This window comes from Pristiophorus japonicus, chromosome 10 (genome assembly GCF_044704955.1).
Source record: "Pristiophorus japonicus isolate sPriJap1 chromosome 10, sPriJap1.hap1, whole genome shotgun sequence".
Taxonomy (NCBI): domain Eukaryota; kingdom Metazoa; phylum Chordata; class Chondrichthyes; family Pristiophoridae; genus Pristiophorus; species Pristiophorus japonicus.
In genome coordinates this window covers 143813250-143834450 of record NC_091986.1, presented here as the reverse complement: position 1 = coordinate 143834450, position 21201 = coordinate 143813250, and the positions used below count along the sequence as shown (strand labels likewise).

The following is a 21201-nucleotide window of genomic DNA, read 5'->3' as shown; positions in this document are numbered from 1 at the left end:
AATTTTTCACGCAGAGAGTTTTCGGGATCTGGACCACTCTACCTGAAAAGGTGGTGGAAGCTGATTCCATAACAAATATTAAAAGGGAGTTGGATAGGTACAAGAGGATGAGGAACTTACAGGCTTACAGACACAAAGTGGGGATGTGAAACTAAGCACGATTACTCTTTCAAAGAGCCAGCATGGGCACGGTGGGCCGAGTGGTCTCTTTCTGTTCTGTAAGTTTCTATGATGCTATGATTCTAACCTAGATGAATAAGAGATAATCAACAGGGAGGATATTTCCCCTGGTTGGGGAGTCTAGAATTAGTGATCACAGTTTTAGAATAAGGGGTCATAGAACCACAGAATCATAGAATGGTTACAGCAGAAGAAGGCCATTCAGTGCATCGAGCTTGTGCCATTTCTCTGCAAGAGCACCTCAGCTAGTCCCACACCCCCGCCCTTTACTCATAGCCCTGCAAATTTTCTTCCTTCGGGTTCTTACCCAACTCCCTTTTGAAAGCCACGATTGAATCTGCCTCCACCACCCTCTCAGGCAGTGCATTCCAGATCCTAACCACGTGTTGCGTAAAAAAGTTTGATCTCATGTCGTCTTTAGTTCTTCTGCCAAGCACCGTAAATCTGTGTCCATTGGCTCTCGATCCTTCCACCAATGGGATCAGTTTCTCTCTATCTACTCTGTCTAGACCCCTCATTATCTTGAACACCTCTATCGAATCTCCTCTCATCCTTTTCTGCTCTAAGGAGAACAAGCCCAGCTTTTCCAGTCTATCCACGTAACTGAAGCCCCTCATGCCTGGAACCAATCTTGTAAATCTTTTCTGCACCTCTCTAAGACCTTCACATCTTTCCTAAGGTGCGGTGCTCAGAATTGGACACAATACTCCAGTTAAGGATGGACCAGTGTTTTATAAAGATTCATCATAACTTCCTTGCTTTTGTACTCTGCACCTCAATTTATAAAGCTCAGGATTCCATATGTTTTTTTAACCCCTTTCTCAACCTGCCCTGCCATCTTCAATACTGACTTTTAAATGGTAAGGCAGTCAAGGGTTATGGGGAGCGGACAGGGAAGTGGAGTTGAGGCCAAGATCACATCAGCCATGATCTTATTGAATGGCGGAGCAGGCTCGAGGGGCCAAATGGCCTACTCCTGCTCCTATTTCTTATTTCTTATGTTCTTATGATTTGTGCACATATACCCCTAAGTCTTTCTGTTCATGCACCCCCTTTAGGATTGTACCCTTTAGTTTATTTTGCCTCCCCTTATTCTTCCTACTAAAATGTATCACTTCGCACTTTTCTGTGTTAAATTTCATCTGCCACGTGTCTGCCCATTCCACCAGCCTGTCTATATCCTCTTGAGGTCTATTACTATCCTCCTCGCTGTTCGCTATACAAAGGGTCGGCCAGTTAGGACGGGATGAGGAGAGATTTCTTCACTCAAAGGGTTGTGAATCTTTGGAATTTTCTATTCCTGAGGGCTGTGGCTGCTCAGCCGTTGAGTATATTCAAGACAGAGATCCATAGATCTTTGAATATTAAGGGAATCTAGGGATATGGGTATAGTGCAGGAAGGTGGAGTTGAGGTGGAAGATCAGATGATCTTATTGAATGGCGGAGCAGGCTTGAAGGACTGAATGGCCGACTCCTGCTCCTATTTCATATGTTCTTATGAAGTCCCCCTCCGACCCCCAAACTTGTGAGTGGATTGCATGGTATCTAACAGGGCTCAAAAAGCACTACTACTAAGGCAGCAGAAACCATTGCAGATAGAAAAAACATTAGCTAATATTATTTCCAGGTGTTGAATAGTTAAAAGAGGTGTTGATGCAGAGAATTCCTGCTTAATCCAGCCAGGTGTCCAGTCTGAGAAAGAGACAACTGACTGGGTAGGGATGCTGAGTGCAGGTGACCACTAAGGCTGATTTCAATGCAATACTAATATGGTGGTTTGCAATGCTGGGCAGTGCACAGCAACTAATCAATACTAAATGCTTCATGGATTGTTGGTGCAACTTAAGAGCTGCATCCTGAGACTGGTTTCATTATCCTATAAAGTGTAAAGAAAAAACACCAGCGCGTTGCCAAGTCTGAGTCATATAAGGACCGTGCACTATGGATGACATTCCCAGCGTCAAACAGAAACTGCTACGTGTAGACTTTTTCCTTTTAACGTGAAAGCTTCAGCTGTAGCTGTAATGCTTTTCCTTTTGTTTACACTGCAAAGTGCTATTTCCTTATGCTTTACCCGGCGTATTTCCTCACCAGGACTGTGGGAGCACACGCGCGATCTGCACCGATCACTGCCTCTGCATTTTTAAACCACATATATTTTAGGGCTGTCAGAAGATACTTACAGGGATTCTGTTTTCATTGCGTTTTGAAAGCTTTGATGATGCGCTCGCACTCTTTGAAGATGAGATCTCCCCAGGACACAGTCTTTGGGTGAAATTCGGACTCGGTTTATTCCTGATCGGGGACTCGAAGAATCAACCTGTTGCATCTTTTAAGCCGTGGGGGTTTATTTTCTGCAGGTCTTAGACTCACAGATCGCTCTCAGTCGCCGCAGTAATGATGCAGAAAGTTTGTTAAAAGACAAACGTTAAACTTTAGAGAACACTTTGAAAATTTAAAGAATACACGTCGCCTAAGTGGATTTGATATTAAGCAGTGGAGCCTGGTAATAAAAATCCCAATGTTATTGCTATTCATATTGGTTATAGTGTTTGCAGACTTTCGCCTTCATGGCACCAAAGCTCAAGGTGGATCTATTAAAGCTTTGCGATCCTCCACTATACAGAGAGATGGTAAGTTTTACAGTTTTGTTCTTTAATGTCATTTAAGTATTAAAAGTTGATGGAGTGTCATTGTTCATAGATAATTAAGTAGGCTGATGCTGTTAGCGACTCCTGTTGGGCTAAATTTGGTGAAGAAAATACAAAAAACGACAACACTTTTTTTCTGTTTTCCCCAAAGTATATACAGCACTATTTCCAGGTCTTGGCAGAACATTTAGTCTGTCTCCACGAAACGTTCCAACTCTTCAATTTAAAAATATTTTGTATTTTAGTGAGGCGCTCGTGTTTGTGATTTTTTTTGTCGTTTTAACTTGGGTCTTATCCGTTTATTAGAGTTTAGAGCAAAGACGGCCTGTTTTTAAATGTACCTTTGTAACTCTTTAGAGGACTTTAACCGATATTTACCATGCAAACCGATATTTACGAGAATCAGTAACTGCTATCTATATATGATCATAAAATGAAATCTAAACAATTCGTAAAATAAATAGATTTTTTAATGTTATCATTTGTGTACTTTTAAAAATCAGCTTTAACAGAGGATCGGGGACAACTAACTGGGTGTCCAGCCAGACTTTCTGTAATTTACATATTTTAAACTTTATTACAGTTTTGTCCAAGTCGGAGCCTGTCTGGACAAAGGAGACACCAAAATTGCTTTCTTCCCCCTCGCCATGAATTATTGTGGTTTGGGTCATGAAGTTTCAGTGGTGAAATACACTATAAGGGCGGCCGACGAGCTGCCGGGGTTGCATTAGCTGAGGGCGGTTTTCTGCGGTGCCTGTTGTGTTAATGCTGACAGATGCGTGTCCATTGTGCAGGGGCTCTGGTTTCAGAGCATGTGGGTGCTGCATTCCAGCAGCTGGAAGAATGTGTCAGTTTTATTGAAGGCAGCGGGACCTATTACCCTGAGGGAGGAGACATTACTTAGCACTGAGATCTGGAAGGAGCTCAGCATGACCTCATCACTGCCATTGTACAAACTGCCGTGAGAGGATATGGCTCCTTAAAGCCAAGAATCTCATTCGCAGACCGATAATTTATCACCAGGAAACTTAATGGGGCCGTTGAACTACGTCGATCTGCCTTAAAGGTGGGAACCATTTAAAGGAGACGCGTCGTCATGCTGTTCAATTTGCCCCGTTTGAACTGACAAGGGGCGTTGCTGCCGCCTGACGTCAGCGGTAACAAACAGATTGTGACGTCAGAGGTAACAAACAGATTGTGACGTCAGAGGGAAAAAACAAATTGTGACATCAGAGGTAACTCGTATTGTGACATCAGAGACAATGCAAACGGATTGTGATGTAAGAGATAACACAAATGCATTGTGACATCAGATGTAACTCGAACACGCATTATGACATCAAAGGTAACGCAAATGCATTGTGACATCAGAGGTAACTAGATCGTGTTGTGATGTCAGAGGTAACTCCAACGTGTTGTGACGTCAGCGTGGCGCCGATCCCCACTTGCCCCTGATGCCGCCTTTAATTGATGCATGTGCCATGTGGCCTTTCCTAAACGTGCTTCATTAAAAAGCAGCTTGCAGTTCTAGTTTTTTTTTAATGTTCATATAAATATGAATTCATGGTGCAGGAAATACCTTTCCTAACCCTACTGACTACAGGATGTGCTGAAAGAGGATGATGGAAAGGGAAGGGAAATCAGGAAAGAGAAATTTAGTTATGCTTCAAAACAAGGAAGGACTTGCTGCTGCAGAAATTACATAGACATGAGATAATGCCAAAAACAGTCACGCCTTATTTCGAAATCCTGCTATATTCCTTTAATTAGCAGTGGCCAAATATAAAATGGAAGGAAAGGCTAGACCACACAATCTTCATGTTATCCACATTATTGCAATGTCTTGAGAGTTACAATGAGAGCTCGCTTGATAATAGCCATTTTGATCTCATTGCCATTATGTTACAGTACATAATGTTTTTAGTGCCATTATTACAACAATCAGATATTAATTTGTCAATTGCTTCTAAAGTCAAAATAGTCAAATTTATCAAGTCATAAAGGTGATAATAAATTGCATGGGATATTTATTTCAAAATTACCATTTAGAGTTAATTCACAGATGTATTCACCAATTTGAAATTAATTTACAACTTATTTATTAAAATGTATATAAATTGAATTCCAACATTACAAACATTCTTTATTAATTTGTAAATTAATTAAAATTACGTTGTGCCTTTCACTTCAGTTGAACAGCATTGGTTAAATTTCACTTGTTATGAATTTAACTGTTAAGTAAGTGGTTACTTTCATTTAAATTGAGAACATTTTAGTTAGATAATTAGGAGTTACTCACAAGAAAAACAAATCATGCTCTAGTTACTTTGGCTTAAAAATGTAATTTTGCAGTTCAGTGAGAGCGAATTCAGTTGCTTTATTATTACAACTTTTGAATTATGGGTCTCCGTATCAACAGATTTTAGAAGATGGAATATTTTTCAATGCAGTGGGAGAAAGTCTTTAATGAAAAATGGTGCAAAAATGTAACTAAATGTAGGTGAAAGTTTTAAAGGGAAAAGATCCAGGCAATTATACGGATTGATTTTATTTCTCCTAATTATGTTGCTTTACTAATGTCCTTCTTTGGCCACACACCTCCTGAGTTTGTCAAGATTGGACTGGAATCCTATTCCCAAACCCTATATCAAATCGACCTTCAGGCCTCCTACTGCCAAGTGCGTTACTCCCCTGTGCCCCACTGATTTCGCATTCGGCTCGAATCTGCGTTTCCGACCTCTGCCTGCTCACAGCCCTTGTCCAGGTAGGTAAGTGATTGGCTGGTTGATTGATAAGTATCTCTCTTTCTCTTTTATAACAAATGTCTAATTAGAGAGATGGCAGGGCAGCTCAGCCCTGTGGAATGCATGTCCTGTGGCATGTGGGAAGTCCTGGACGCTTTGTGCAGCCGAGACAACCATGTGGCAGGAGGTGTCTCCAGCTTCGACTACTCGAGCTCTGCATTTTGGAGCTTGAGCAGCAGCTGGAGTCAATACGATGCATTCTGCGATTCTGTGAGCTATGTGGATAGCATGTTTCAGGAGGTGGTCACCCCGCAGCTTAAAAGCATGCAGGCAGAGGGGAAGTGGGTGAACACCAGACGAAGGAAGAATGCTAGGCAGGTAGTGCAGGAGTCCTACCCTGAGTCCATCTCACTTTCCAACCGATATTCTCTTCTGAACACTGATGAGGGCAATAATGCCTCTGGGGAGTGCAGCCAGAGCCAAGTCCAAGGCACCACGGGTAGCTCAGCTGCACAGAAGGGAGGGACAAAGAATAAAAGAGCTTTAGTAGCAGGGGATTCAATAGTTAGGGGAATAGAGAGGCATTCCTGCAGCCATAGACGTGACTCCAGGATGGTATGGTGCCTCCTGGGTGCCAGGGTCAAGGATGTCACAGAGCAGATGCAGGGCATCCTGGGGGAAGAGGGTAACCAGCCAGAGGTTGTGCCCATATTGGGACCAATGACATAGGTAGACAGAGGGATGAGGTCCTGCAGGCAGAATTTAGGGAGCTAGGAGAAAAATTAAAGGGTAGGACCTCAAAGGTAGTAATCTCCGGGTTACTACCGGTGTCACTTGCTAATGAGTACAAGAACAGAAGGACAGAGCGGATGAATGCTGGAGAGTTGGTGCAGGAGGGAGGGCTTCAAATTCCTGAGGCATTGAGACCGCTTCTGGGGGAGATGGGACCTGTACAAACCGGACAGGTTGTACCTCAGCAGCACCAGGATCAATACTCCCACAGGGAGTTTTGCTAGTGCTGTTGGGGAGAGTTTAAACTAGCTTGGCAGGGGGATGGGCACCTGAGAACACATTCAATAGAGAAGGAAGTAAAGCTGAAGTTGGACAGCAAGAATGTAGAAAGTGAATCTGTAAGACAGAGGAAACAAGGGTTAGTAAGTAGTGATCAAGGAGGTCTTCCTGTGCTAAATGGTATATACTTCAATGCAAGGAGTATAGCGAACAAGGCGGATGAGCTGAGACCACAGGTAGACACTTGGGGGTATGACATTATGCCCATTGCAGAGACATGGCTGAAAGAGGGACAGGTTTGGCAGATCAATGTTCCTGGTTACAGGATTTTTAGACAGGACAGGGTTAAAAAGGTGGGGGGGTGGGGTTGCGGTATTGATTCAAGAAACTATTGCAGCTGTGAGGGGGATGATATGTTAGAGGGATCATCAAATTAAGCCATATGGGTTGAACTGAAAAATAAAAAAGGGGTGATCACACTGCTGGGCGTGTATTATAGACCCCAAAACAGTGGAAGGGAGATACAAGAGCAAGTATGTAGACAAATTTCTGTGAAGTCCAAAACCTATAGGGCAGTAATAGTAGGGGATTTCAACTATCCGAATGTTGATTGGGATAAATAAAGTGTGAAGGGTATAGCGGGTGCGGAATTCCTAAAATGCATTCAAGAGAACTTTTTTAGTCAGTATGTAACAAGCCCAACACGGGAGGGGGCGGTTCTGGAATTAGTTTTGGGAAATGAAGCTGGGCAAGTGGTAAGGGTATGAGTGGGAGATCACTTGGGTGCCAGTGACTATAATTCAGTCAGATTCAAGATAGTTATGGATAAGGACAAGGATAGACCAGGAATAAAAGTCCCAAATTGAAGAAAAGCTCATTTTGCTCAGTTGAGAAGTGATTTGGCCACAGTGGACTGGAAACAGCTACTTTAAGGTAAATCAGTGTCGGAACAGTGGGAAGCATTCAAGGAGGAGATCCGGAGGGCTCAGGCCAAACATGTGCCCTTAAAGAAAAAGGGTGGGAATAACAACTCTAGAGCCCCCTGGATGTCCAGGGACTTACAGGGGAGGATAAAGAAAAAAAGGGAAGCTTATGTCATATACCGATGACTAAATGCTGTAGAATCTCTGGAGGAATCTGGAAAGTTCAGAGGTGAATTTAAAAAGGATATTAGGAATAATAAGAAAGAGCATGAAAAATTCTTGGCAAGTAAAATCAAGGAAAGCCCAAAGATGTTCTCTAAATATATTAAGAGCAAGAGGGTTACTAAAGAAAGGGTAGGGCCTATTAGAGACCATGAGGGTAATCTGTGTGCGGAGGCGGAAGATGTGGGTATGGTTTTTAATGAATACTTTGCGTCTGTTTTCTCAAAGGAAAGGGGCAATGCAGATACTGCTATCGAGGAGTGAAATTCTGGATGAAATAAACATAGTGAGAGAGGAGCTATTAAGGGGTTTAGCAGCCTTGAAAGTGGATAAGTGCCGACCCGGATGAAATGCATCCCAGGCTGTTGAATGAAGCAGAAGACAAAATAGCAGAGGTCTTGACCATCATTTTCCAGTCCTCTTTGGATTTGGGCATAGTACCGGAGGACTGGAGGACTGCTAATGTGGTACCCTTGTTTAAGAAGGGAGAAAGGGATAGGCCAAGTAATTACAGGCCTGTCAGCCTAACCTCAGTGGTGGGAGAATTATTGGAAAAAGTCCTGAAGGACAGGATAAATCTACATTTAGAAAGGCAAGGATTAATTAGGGACATTCAGCATGGATTGTTAAGGAAAGATCGTGTTTGACTAACCTGATTGAATTTTTCGAGGAGGTAACCAGGAGGGTTGATGACGGTAGTGCATATGATGTAGTATATATGGATTTTAGCAAAGCCTTTGATAAGGTCCCACATGGCAGACTGGTCACGAAGGTAAAAGCCCATGGGATCCAGGGCAAAGTGGCACTTTCGATCTAAAATTGGCTGAGAAGTAGGAAGCAAAGGGTAATGGTTGCTAGATGTTTTTGTGACTGGAAGGATGTTTCCAGTGGGGTTCCGCAGGGCTCAGTACTGGGTCCCTTGCTTTTTGTGGTATACATCAATGATCTGGATTTGAATATAGAGAGTATGATTAAAAAGTTTGCAAATGGCACTAAAATTGGCTGTGTGGTTGATAATGAAGAGGAAAGTCATGGACTGCAGGAGGATATCAATCTACTGGTCAGGTGGGCAGAACAGTGGCAAATGGAATTTAATTTGGAGAAATGTGAGATAATGCACTTGGGGAGGAATAAGGAAAGGGTGTATACATTAAATGGTGGGCCACTTAGAAGTGTAGATGAACAAAGGGACCTCGGAGTGCTTGTCCACAGATCCCTGAAAGTAGCAGGCCAGGTGGATAAGGTGGTTAAGAAAGCATACAAAATGCTTGCTTTTATTGGCCGAGGCATAGAATACAAGAGTAGGGAGGATATGCTTAAATTGTATAATACACTAGTTAGGCCACAGCTGGAATACTGTGTGCAGTTCTGGTCGCCGTATTATAGGAAGGATGTTATTGCACTAGAGAGGGTGCAGAGGAGATTTATGAGGATGCTGCCTGGAATGGAGATTCTTAGCTATGAGGACAGATTGGATAGGCTGGGTTTGTTCTCATTGGAAAAGAGGACGCCAAGGGGAGACCTCATTGAGGTGTATAAAATTTTGAGGGGCCTGGATATAATGGATAGCAAGGGCCTATTTCCCTTGGTGGAGGGGTCAATTACGAGGGGGCATAGGTTTAAGATGGTTGGTGGAAGGTTTAGAGGGGATTGGAGGGGAGGCTTCCTCACACAGAAGGTTGTGGGGACCTGGAAAGGTGGTAGAGGCAGAAACACTAATTTAAAAGACACTTGGATGTGCACTTGAAGTGCCGTAACCTGCAGTGTTACAGATCTAGAGCTGGTAAGTGGGATTAGACTGGATAACCTCTTGTTGGCTGGCGCAGATACGATGGTAAGTACTTCAGGGAAACTAATATGTCCAGAGTAGTCTCCTTGACTAGTTTTGATTGCCTGGATGGGTCGGAGATTTTTTTACCCAATTGGCCTGGGTTTTTATCTGTTTTTTTTGCCTCTCCCAGGAGATCGCATGGCTCCGGGTGGGGTGGAGTGTAAAATGTTGCGATACATTGGGTATCGCAGTTGTGTGGGGCGGACTGGTTGGGCTGGATGCTCTTTACCTGTGCACCATTGTTCATTGTTCATAGGTTTATATGTAGCCTTCAGGGCTGCTGACCGAGGGTCGTGTGGCTCTTTGTAGACCAGTGCGGACACGATGGGCCGAAATGGCCTCCTTCTACGCTGTAAGTTTCTATGTTTCTATGCTGCTGTTGGGCAGCTGATGGTAGAAGTATTAGAGAAGTTCTGCAAAGACAACGCATTTCATTTTACTTATCACATTCCCATTACCTCTGCTGGGCACTGCCCCACAGTTGAGATTGGGAACTCATTAGTGTGAAAGATAAAACCTGTGCCTGAGCATGACTTGGCTCCACACCACAACAACAATTTGCATTTATATGGTGCTTTTAACATAGTAAACTGTCCCAAGGCACTTCACAGGAGCGTTATCAAACAAAATTTGACATCAACTTACTCGGAGATACTAGGACCAAAAGCTTGGTCAAAAAAGAAGGTTTTAAGGAGAGTCTTAAAAGAGGAGCGAGAAAAATGAGGCACAGAAGTTTAAGGAGGGAACTTCAGAGCTTAGAGTCTTGGCAGCTGAAGGCACAGCTGCCATTGGTGGAGTGAAGAAAATCGGGGATGTGCAAGAGGCCAAAATTGGAGGAGTGCAGAGATCTCGGATGGTTGTAGGGCTGGAGGAGATTAAAGAGATAGGGCGGGGCAAGGACCTGGAGGGATTTTAAAATAAGGATGAGAATTTTTAAATTGAGGCATTGCCAGACTGGGAGGCAATGTAGGTCACACCAGACTGGAGCTTTGCAGTTTTGGAACTCATCTGTTAAAGTTCCAATACATTATACACAATGGCCCTGAAATTCCCGTTTGCCTTCCTGCGGGCATTTTAGAGAAAAAATATGCACCTACCTTAGGCTGGTGCCCACGTTGGACCTTCCGATGCTGAGGCCTCCTTCGAGTGCGAGTCGCAGCGTGTGCACGTCGACGCGTGCGTAGGCCTCGAGCTGGAGTCGCATGGCTCTAGGCAGTCAATCAGGTAAGGTACCACAGTAATAGGAGTTCCGCAGGGTCCTAAACTCCTATTACTATGATTGTGATAGAGCCCGAAACACCCAAAACACAGCCTCAAACACCCAAAACACTAATAAAAAATAGAACATTCATTTGAATTAAAGTTATTAATGTCTTAAAAAAAATAATTTCCCAATTTTTAAAAAAGTTTTTAAAAATAAACTTACCATTGTGGGAATGGTTTTTAATGATAATATATGTTTTAATAACTTTATTTTTATGTTTTTGTGTTTTTTAAAATACTTGCGCCTGTAAAAGTAGGCTAGGCACCTGCTTTTTCAGGCGCAAGATTTTTGAGGAAATTTGTAAGTGTAAATATCGGAAATTTCCACTTACAAGTGTCCTCGCTCATGAACTGGCTACAATCTGTCAAGCCAGAAATTTGACAGATCAGAAATGCCGGTTTCCAGCGCATGCGCATTGCGTGCTTGAAACCGTACGGACCCGGGGAGCCGGAATTTCAGGGCCATTATTTATAAAAGAAACTTGTGCTTTAAATTCTGAAAAGGCCTGTTCTTCAAAAAAAAATTGCACAAAATCACTACCTTTTGTGAAATCTTAATGCATTTGCTTATATTGACAGCCATTGCACTCCAAAAAATAAGTAATTATATGAAGTGCTTTGATACATTTTAATATGATAAAGTGCTATAGAAATGCAACATTATTAAGTATACCTTTTATCTCACCAGTTAAAGGTACATACTCAGGAACAGGAGTAGACCATTCAGCCCGTCAAGCCTATTCCACCATTCAGTTTGATCACGGCTGATCTTTACCTGCCTTTGATCCATATTTGATATCCTTACCTAATAAAAACCTATCGCTCTCAGTGTTGAAAATCTCAATTGACCCAGCATTCACAGCCTTTTGGGGAAGTGAATTCCAAATTTCCACTATCCTTCGTGTGAAAAATGCTTCCTGATTTAACTCCTGAATAGCCTAGCTCTAATTTTAAGATTGTGCCCCTTTATTCTGCATTCCTATTGAATCATTTTATCAATGTAATCAAGTCAATGCGATCACTCCTCAACCTTCTAAACTAAAGGGATACAAGCCTTTTTAAGCAATCTGTCTTCATATTTTAACCCTTTAAGCTTTGGTGAATCTGCATTGTACCCCCTGCAAAGCTGCATCCTTCCTGAGGTGTGAGGCTCAAAAGTGAACGCGCTACCCCAGATGGGGTCTGTCCAAGGCTCTGTACAACTGAAGCACCACTTCCTTTCCTTTGTACACCAACCCCTTTGAGGTAAAGAGCAACATTCCAATAGCCTTTTTGATTAGTTTTGTACCTGTGCACTAGCTTTTAGTGAATTGTGTTCCTGGATACCCAAATCCCTTTGCTACTCCACAATTTCTGGTCTCTCAGAATTAAGAATATATTCTGATTTGGCTTTTTTTGGCTCCAAAGTGGGTGACCTCACACTTCACCACATTGAACTCCAACTTCCACCATTTTGCCCATTCACTTAATCTGCCTATGTCCCTTTTTAACTTCCTGCTCCCATCTACTTATGACACCTCCTATGTCAATGTCATATGCAAACTTGGATATGGAATTCTCTATTTCTTCAACCCAGTTATTAATATATATGATGAAAAACTGATGGCCCAGTACAGATCCCTGGGGAACACCACTTGTTGCATCCCATCAATCTACATTCCCTTTATCACTACTCTCTTACCTCCCAACCAATCACCCATACACTTTTGTATGAGAAATTGTGTCTTCAATGTATCTGGAATGTGTCTGGGAATTTTTCTATCAGAATGAAAAAGTGAGCAAAAAAAAATTGGATCGAAATCCTGTATTTCTACTGATTTGAATTCATATCATCATGCATCAAGGAACCCTGAATAGTTAAAAGTAAAAATCAGTGTAAGTTCTTGCTATCTATGTTCATTTGTAGTTCAGATCATTTAATAAGAAGTTTATCACTTTTTGAATTACACTGGAGTAATTCATATAGATGCAGGTCTTTTTTTTAAATCTAGTAATATTTTGATGCATAAAATCTCATTTTTCCAGTTTTCAGAAAGTATGGCAGCCAGTGATGATCTCCAAAGTTCTTCACGGAGCCCAACATTACTTTTATTATTATAGGTTACTCCTAGCTACAGAACCATCCAGCATACAATTTGTGAGCTACTGGTAGACCAGGCAAAGTGATACTCAAGGGCCACATTCATTGCCACAAAGTTTCCAGTGTGGCATCAAACTAGATTTGAAAATTGCCCAGACCTATTGGATACTTTATAAACTTAAGCAGAGTATGTTTTATTGTGGAAGAGAATCGTCATTTCCACACAGGATCTCAAAAAATTAGAAATGTAATTTCCAATGGTCAGAGATCTGTGCATGTGTACAAGGACCCATGCATATAGCTCTCTCATGGCAGTTGGAGTTTGATTCACAGTCGGCAGCACAACCTGGGTGTTGCAACTGTGCTTTCTGCACTGCATTTGCTGGTTTCTAACTGGAGCAGGAGAACCATTTGTTACAGAATAAAGCAAATATTATATTGAGCATGGAAAACATCCAGTATCTTTCTATTGATGCACTCATTGCAGTGGAAACTTTGAAACTTGAGACCTCAAATGTTAAATTTAATAACACGCCTCATAAATTACTTTATTGCTGATTCCTCTATTGCCATATAGCACTAAGCATTCCTTTGAATCCTTGTAAATATTATCATGTTCCAACATAAATCAATTATTTAATTTGCAAGCCAGGTAAACACTTCCTAGAATACTACAATCAGCTGGGATGGCTTTACTATAAATACTTAAGTTTGTGTGAACTTGTGATGTGACATTAATATAATATATTGTAACAAAGTTTCAATGTTGATTTGTAACACCTTCAACATTGGACCACACATTTGATAATCTTATCTAAAATATTAAACCATAAAAAGATTTTCTCAATGACAAATATGTGTATGTATGATTAGGTAAAGCTAGATACAGAAGTCCATTAATGATAAGCGGTTCCTTCTTGTTTTTGGATGTCCATGACTGATCATGTGTAATATACTACATACACACATGTGTGTGTGTGCACATTGTTCAATTCAATGATATACTGCTCACACTGAGGAGGATACAGGCACTGGTGTGGTGACTGGAGCTGCTGACTAAAATGTCACTTAGGGAATCTATCCTTCCATCTGGGGTAAATGCTAGCTGGAGGGTGGAAATATTCCTTTAATTGGAATATATGTTCAGAGATTGCCTTGACCTTAACGCAGAGGTACCCAATGACTAACTTGCTAAACAGCTGATTTTCACCAGGGTGGAGAATCTTTTACTTGGACTAGAAAAGAGTTGAGCCGATGTGGCTCAGAGCATGATTTTTGCAGTGCGACAGCTACAGGAAAAATGCGGGCAACAGCGCCAGCCCTTATACATGGCCTTCTTCGTCCTTCTTTGCCTTTGACACTGTCAACCGTGAGGGTCTATGGAGCGTCCTCCTCCGTTTCGGATGCCCCCAAAAGTTCATCACCATCCTCCGCCTGCTCCACGATAACATGCAGGCCGTGATCCTTACCAACAGATCCATCATAGACCCAATTTGCGTCCGGACCGGGGTCAAACAGGACTGCGTCATCGCCCCAACCCTCTTAATCTTTCTCGCCACCATGCTCCACCTCACAGTCAACAAGCTCCCCGTTGGAGTGGAACTAAATTACAGAACCAGTGGGAAGCTGTTCAACCTTCGCCGTCTTCAGGCCAGATCCAAGACCACCCCAACCTCTGTCGTCGAGCTACAGTACGCGGACGATGTCTGCGTCTGTGCACATACAGAGGCTGAACTCCAGGACATAGTCAACGTATTTACTGAGGCGAACGAAAGCATAGGCCTTACGCTAAACATCCGTAAGACAAAGGTCCTCCACCAGCCTGTCCTCACCGCACAGCACTGCCCCCCAGTCATCAAGATCCACGGCGCGGCCCTGGATAACACGGACCACTTCCCATATCTCGGGAACCTCCTATCAACAAAAGCAGGCATTGACGATGAGATCCAACACCATCTCCAGTGCGCCAGTGCAGCCTAAAGCCACCTGAGGAAAAGAGTGTTTGAAGACCAGACCCTCAAAACTGCCACCAAGCTCATGGTCTACAGGGCTGTAGTAATACCCACCCTCCTGTATGGCTCAGAGACATGGACCATGTACAGTAGACACCTCAGGCAGTGGGAGATCGAGCAGCGTCGGTGAGGCAGTGTGGGGAGGCCTATAAAGGCCCAGTGTGATGAGTTCGGCGAGAGGTGTGCTGGTGCAGCTGCAGCAGGGAGAGAAGGCAAAAAAGAAGTAGAAGGAAATAGAAAGGTGACGTCACAACCAAGGGGGTAAGTGATTGCCCGTTGATTGGTAAGTAGTTTTTCTTCTTTTTTATATCAGTAAGTAACATTTAGCATTGTTTTTGCCAATTTAAGTTAATCTAAGGGTTAAGTCATGGCAGGACAGCTCGGACACGTGTTATGCTCCTCCTGTACTATGTGGAAAGTCAGGGACGCTTCCGGTGTCCCTGACGACTACGTGTGCGGGAAGTCTATCCACCTCCAGCTCCTGACGGACCGCATTGCGGCACTGGAGCTGCAGGTGGATTCACTCTGGAGCATCCACAATGCTGAGAATGACATGAATAGCACGTTTAGTGAGTTGGTCTCACTGCAGGTAAAGGGTACAGAGCCAAATAGTAAATGGGTGACCAGCAGGAAGAGCAGTGCAAGGAAGGTAGTGCAGGGGTCCCCTGCGGTCATCCCCCTGCAAAACAGATACACCGCTTTGAGTACTGTTGAGAGGGATGACTCATCAGGGGGTAGCAGCAGCAGCCAAGTTCATGGCACCGGGGTTGGCTCTGCTGCACAGGAGGGCAGGAAAAAGAGTGGGAGAGCTATAGTGATAGGGGATTCGATTGTAAGGAGAATAGATAGGCGTTTCTGCAGCCGCAACCGAGACTCCAGAATGGTATGTTGCCTCCCTGGTGCAAGGGTTAAGGATGTCTCCGAGCGGAGGACATTCTGAAAAGGGAGGGTGACAGCCAGTTGTTGTGGTGCATTTAGGTACCAACAATATAGGTAAAAAACGGGATGAGGTCCTACAAGATGAATTTAGGGAGCTAGGAGCTAAATTAAAAAGTAGGACCTCAAAGGTAGTAATCTCAGGATTGCTATCAGTGCCACATGCTAGTCAGAGTAGGAATCGCAGGATATCTCAGATGAATACGTGGCTTGAGGAGTGGTGCAAGAGGGAGAGGTTCAAATTCCTGGGACATTGGAACCGGTTCTGGGGGAGTTGGGACCAGTACAAACCAGACAGTCTGCATCTGGGCAGGACTGGAACCAATGTCCGAGGGGGAGTGTTTGCTAGTGCTGTTGGGGAGGAGTTAAACTAACACGGCAAGGGGATGGGAACCTATGCAGGGAGACAGAGGGAAATAAAATGGAGGCAGAAGCAAAATATAGAAAGGAGAATAGTAAAAGTAGAGGGCAGAGAAACCCAAGGCAAAAAACAGAAAGGGTCACATTACAGAAAAATTCTAAAGGGGCAAAGTGTGTTAAAAAGGCAAGCCTGAAGGCTATGTGCCTCAATGCGAGGAGTATTCGGAATAAGGTGGATGAATTAACTGCGCAGACAGCAGTTAACGGATATGATGTAATTGGCATCACAGAGACATGGCTCTAGGGTGACCAAGGCTGGGAACTCAACATCCAGGGGTATTCAGCATTTAGGAAGGATAGACAGAGAGGAAAAGGAGGCGGGGTGGCATTGCTGGTTAAAGAGAAAAGTAATGCAATAGTAAGGAAGGACATTAGCCTGGATGATGTGGAATCGGTATGGGTGGAGCTGCGGAATTCCAAAGGGCAGAAAACGTTAGTGGGAGTTGTGTACAGACCACCAAACAGAAGTAGTGAGGTTGGGGACAGCATTAAACAAGAAATAAGGGATGTGTGCAATAAAGGTACAGAGTTATCATGGGCGACTTTAATCTACATATTGATTGGGCTAACCAAACTGGTAGCAATGCAGTGGAGGAGGATTTCCTAGAGTGTATTAGGGATGGTTTTCTAGACCAATACGTCGAGGAACCAACTGGAGAGCTGGCCATCCAAGACTGGGTGATGTGTAATGAGAAGGGATTAATTAGCAATCTTGTTGTGTGAGGCCCCTTGGGGAAGAGTGACCATAATATGGTAGAATTCTTTATTAAGATGGAGAGTGACACAGTTAATTCGAAAACTAGGGTCCTGAACTTAAGGAAAGGTAACTTCGACGGTATGAGGCATGAATTGGCTAGAATTGACTGGCAAAGGATACTTAAGGGGCTGACAGTGGATAAGCAATGGCAAACATTTAAAGATCACATGGATGAACTTCAGCAATTGTACATCCCTGTCAGAAGTAAAAAAAAAACTGGGAAGGTGGCTCAACCATGGCTAAAAAGGGAAATTAAGGATTAGACATATAAATTGGCTAGAAAATTCAACAAACCTGAGGACTGGGAGAAATTTAGAATTCAACAGAGGAGGACTAAGGATTTAATTAAGAGGGGGAAAATAGAGTACGAGATGAAGCTTGCAGGGAACATAAAAACTGACTGCAAAAGTTTCCATAAATATGTGAAGAGAAAAAGATTAATAAAGACAAACGTAGGTCCCTTGCAGTCAGATTCAGGTGAATTTCTAATGGGGAACAAAGAAATGGCAGACCAATTGAACAAATACTTCGGTTCTGTCTTCACAAAGGAAGACACAAATAACCTTCCGAATGTACTAGGGGACAGTGGGTCTAGTGAGAAGGAGGAACTGAAGGATATCCTTATTAGGCGGGAAATTGTGTTCGGGAAATTGATGGGATTGAAGGCCGATAATTCCCCGGAGCTCATAGTCTGTATCCCAGAGTGTTTAAGGAAGTGGCCCTAGAAATAGTGGATGCATTGGTGATCATTTTCCAACAATCTATCGACTCTGGATTAGTTCCTATGGACTGGAGGGTAGCTAATGTAACACTACTTTTTACAAAAGGAGGGAGAGAGAAAACAGGTAATTATAGACCGGTTAGCCTGACATCAGTAGTGGGGAAAATGTTGGAATCAATCATTAAAGATGAAATAGCAGCGCATTTGGAAAGCCGTGACAGGATCAGACCAAGTCAGCATGGATTTATGAAAGGGAAATCATGCTTGACGAATCTTCTGGAATATTTTGAGGATGTAACTAGTAGAGTGGACAAGGGAAAACCAGTGGATGTGGTGTATTTGGACTTTCAAAAGGCTTTCGACAAGGTCCCGCACAAGAGGTTGGTGTGCAAAATCAAAGCGCATGGTATTGGGGGTAATGTACTGACGTGGATAGAGAACTGGTTGGCAGACAGGAAGCAGAGAGTCGGGATAAACGGGTCCTTTTCAGAGTAGCAGGCAGTGACTAGTGGAGTGACGCAGGGCTCAGTGCTGGGACTCCAGCTCTTTACAATATACATTAACGATTTAGATAAAGGAATTGAGTGTAATATCTCCAAGTTTGTGGATGACACTAAACTGGGTGGCGGTGTAAGCTGTGAGGAGGACGCTAAGAGGCTGCAGGGTGACTTGGACATGTTAGGTGAGTGGCAAATGCATGGCAGATGCAGTATAATGTGGATAAATGTGAGATTATCTATTTTGAGGGCAAAAACACGAAGGCAGAATATTATCTGAATGGCGGCAGATTAGGAAAAGGGCAGGTGCAATGAGACCTGGGTGTCATGGTTCATCAGTCACTGAAAGTGGGCATGCAGGTACAGCAGGCGGTGAAGAAGGCAAATGGTATATTGGTCTTCATAGCTAGGGGATTTGAGTATAGGAGCAGGGAGGTCTTACTGCAGTTGTACAGGGCTTTAGTGAGGCCTCACCTGGAATATTGTGTTCAGTTTTGGTCTCCTAATCTGAGAAAGGACGTTCTTGCTATTGAGGGAGTGCAGCGAAGGTTCACCAGACTGATTCCAGGGAGATTCCATATGAGGAGAGATTGGATCAACTGGGCCTTTATTCACTGGAGTTTAGAAGGATGAGAAGGAATCTCATAGAAACGTTTAACATTCTGATGGGACTGGACAGGTTAGATGCGGGAAGAATGTTCCCGATGTTGGGGAAGTCCAGAACCAGGCGACATAGGCTTAGGATAAGGGGTAAGCCATTTAGGACTGAGATGAGGAGAAACTTCTTCACCCAGAGAGTTGTTAACCTGTGGAATTCCCTACTGCAGAGCGTTGTTGATGCCTGTTCATTGGATATATTCAAGAGGGAGTTAGATATGGCCCTTACAGCGGAGGGATCAAGGATATGGAGAGAAAGCAGGAAAGGGGTACTGAGGGAATGATCAGCCATGATCTTATTGAATGGCGATGCAGGCTCGCAAGGGCCGAATGGCCTACTCCTGCACCTGTTTTCTATGTTTCAAGCTGCTGGAAAAATATCACCAACGATGTCTCCGCAAGATCCAACAAATCCCCTGGGAGGACAGGCGCACCAACATCAACGTCCTCATTGAGGCTAACACCCCCAGCATTGAAGCACTAACCACACCTAATTAGCTCTGCTGGGCAGGCCACATAGTCCGCATGCCAGACACGAGACTCCCAAAGCAAGTGCTCTACTCTGAGCTCCTTCGCGGCATATGAGCCAAAGGTGGACAGCGGATGCGCTACAAGAGCACCCTCAAAGCCTCCCTGATAAAGTGCAACATCCCCACTGACACCTGGGAGTCCCTGGCCCAAGACCACCCTAAGTGGAGGATGTGCATCCGAGAGGGCGCTGAGCACCTCGAGTCTGAACGCCAAGAGCATGCAGAAATCAAGCGCAGGCAGCGGAAAGAGCATGCGGCAAACCAGTCCCACCCACACCGACACTCAACGACTATCTGTCCCACTGTGACACAGTCTGTGGCTCTCATATTGGACTGTTCAGCCACCAAAGAACTCACTGCAGGAGTGGAAGCATGTCTTCTTCAATTCCGAGGGACTGCCTATGAGGGGGATACTGCTCACACTGAGGAGGGTACAGACAATGGTGTGGTGACTGGACTGCTGATTAAAATGTCACTTAGGGAGTCTATCCATTCCATCTGTGGTAAATGCTAGCTGGAGGGTGGAAGTGTTTCTTTAATTGGAATATATGTTCAGAGATTGCCTTGACCTTATCGCGGAGATACCCAATGACTAACTTGCTAATCAGCTGATTTGCACCAGGGTGGAGAATCTTTTACTTGGACTAGAAAAGAGTTGAGCCAATGTGGCTCAGAGCAACTTGAAGTTGAGTAAGCCAGCAGCCGATTATTTCCTGTACTGCTTTGAAGGTAGTTGGTGGAAGATTTTACTGGACATCTGGTAGTTTCTGCTCTCCCTAAACAAGCAGCAGAGAGTGCAGCTGATATCACTCCAGCACCACTGTGCAAAATGTTTATGTTTGCCTCGTAACCTCTTGTCCGTTACCATTGCATATTGTGCTACTGTACTGTCTGCTAAAATCTATATTGCTGTCACATACTGGATAGATCAATGATTTTTAGACTGTTAACAATTCAGTCTTAGGGGATATAAAAAAAACCCTCCAAGAGTAAAACTATTTTTAAGCTGCATGGTTGCTAATAAGTTGCCTTGTTGTCCTTTGTAATACTGGCCTGATGGAGGTTTAAACAATTGTGGCAGATTGTACTTTCCTTTGCAATTGATGGAGCTATTTCTCTTAGGTTAAGAGATTAAGGGCAAGAACCTCCACATTTTTTTGCATGCTAAACGCCCACTTAACGACCATTTTACTGCTGAAATTAGGTATAACACCCATATATCGCACATTTTGGCACAAAATGGAAACTGGCGGGCATTTTTCGGAAACTTATCGGCGAGCGTTACTTTCCCCATGTGCTTAACGCAGAGAAAAAATATTACTGCCCACCCACTTTTTTTGGGTGGAATCAGCAGAATGGGCGAATTCAACGCCCATAATATCGCACAGCGTTACTTTCCACACGGATTTAATGCTGAGATTCAATACTAACGCCCACCCACTGTTTTTTGTCATAAAGAGCATATTTACCCAAACTAGCGGCCATGGAGATCGGCCATTGTCAATTTCACTACCTTGCACACATATCGCCCGCAATATCGCTCGTTCAAAAAAACGCCCACAAAAAGTGAACTAACCGGAACGAATCACACTGTTATGGACGCCATGTTGTAGATCACATGTCACGTCCTTTAAAAGGCTGCTGTGCTTCAACCTCGGTGGAGTTCGGATGTACTCTGCAGGTCGTTGGAGTTGATATGAACATCTCTAAAAACATCTTGACCATACTGTGACCGATTGGAATTGAATAGGTGTGTTCGTCGGGAC

At 43.5% G+C, this 21201-nt stretch overlaps 1 protein-coding gene across 3 annotated transcripts in view; it reads left to right on the top strand.

Annotated features, from left to right (window-relative positions):
• Nucleotides 1–2156: 2156 nt before the first annotated feature.
• Nucleotides 2157–21201, top strand: part of pdgfd (platelet derived growth factor d) — a 228497-nt gene continuing 209452 nt past the window's right edge. For 2 of the 3 annotated variants that reach the window (XM_070892157.1, XM_070892155.1), the window contains exon 1: nt 2159–2813. In XM_070892157.1, the coding sequence (XP_070748258.1) occupies nt 2702–2813 (112 nt within the window). In that variant the 5' untranslated portion in view covers nt 2159–2701. Of the gene's footprint in view, nt 2814–21201 lie in introns of all 3 variants that reach the window. The other variant, XM_070892156.1, reaches the window with a different exon arrangement.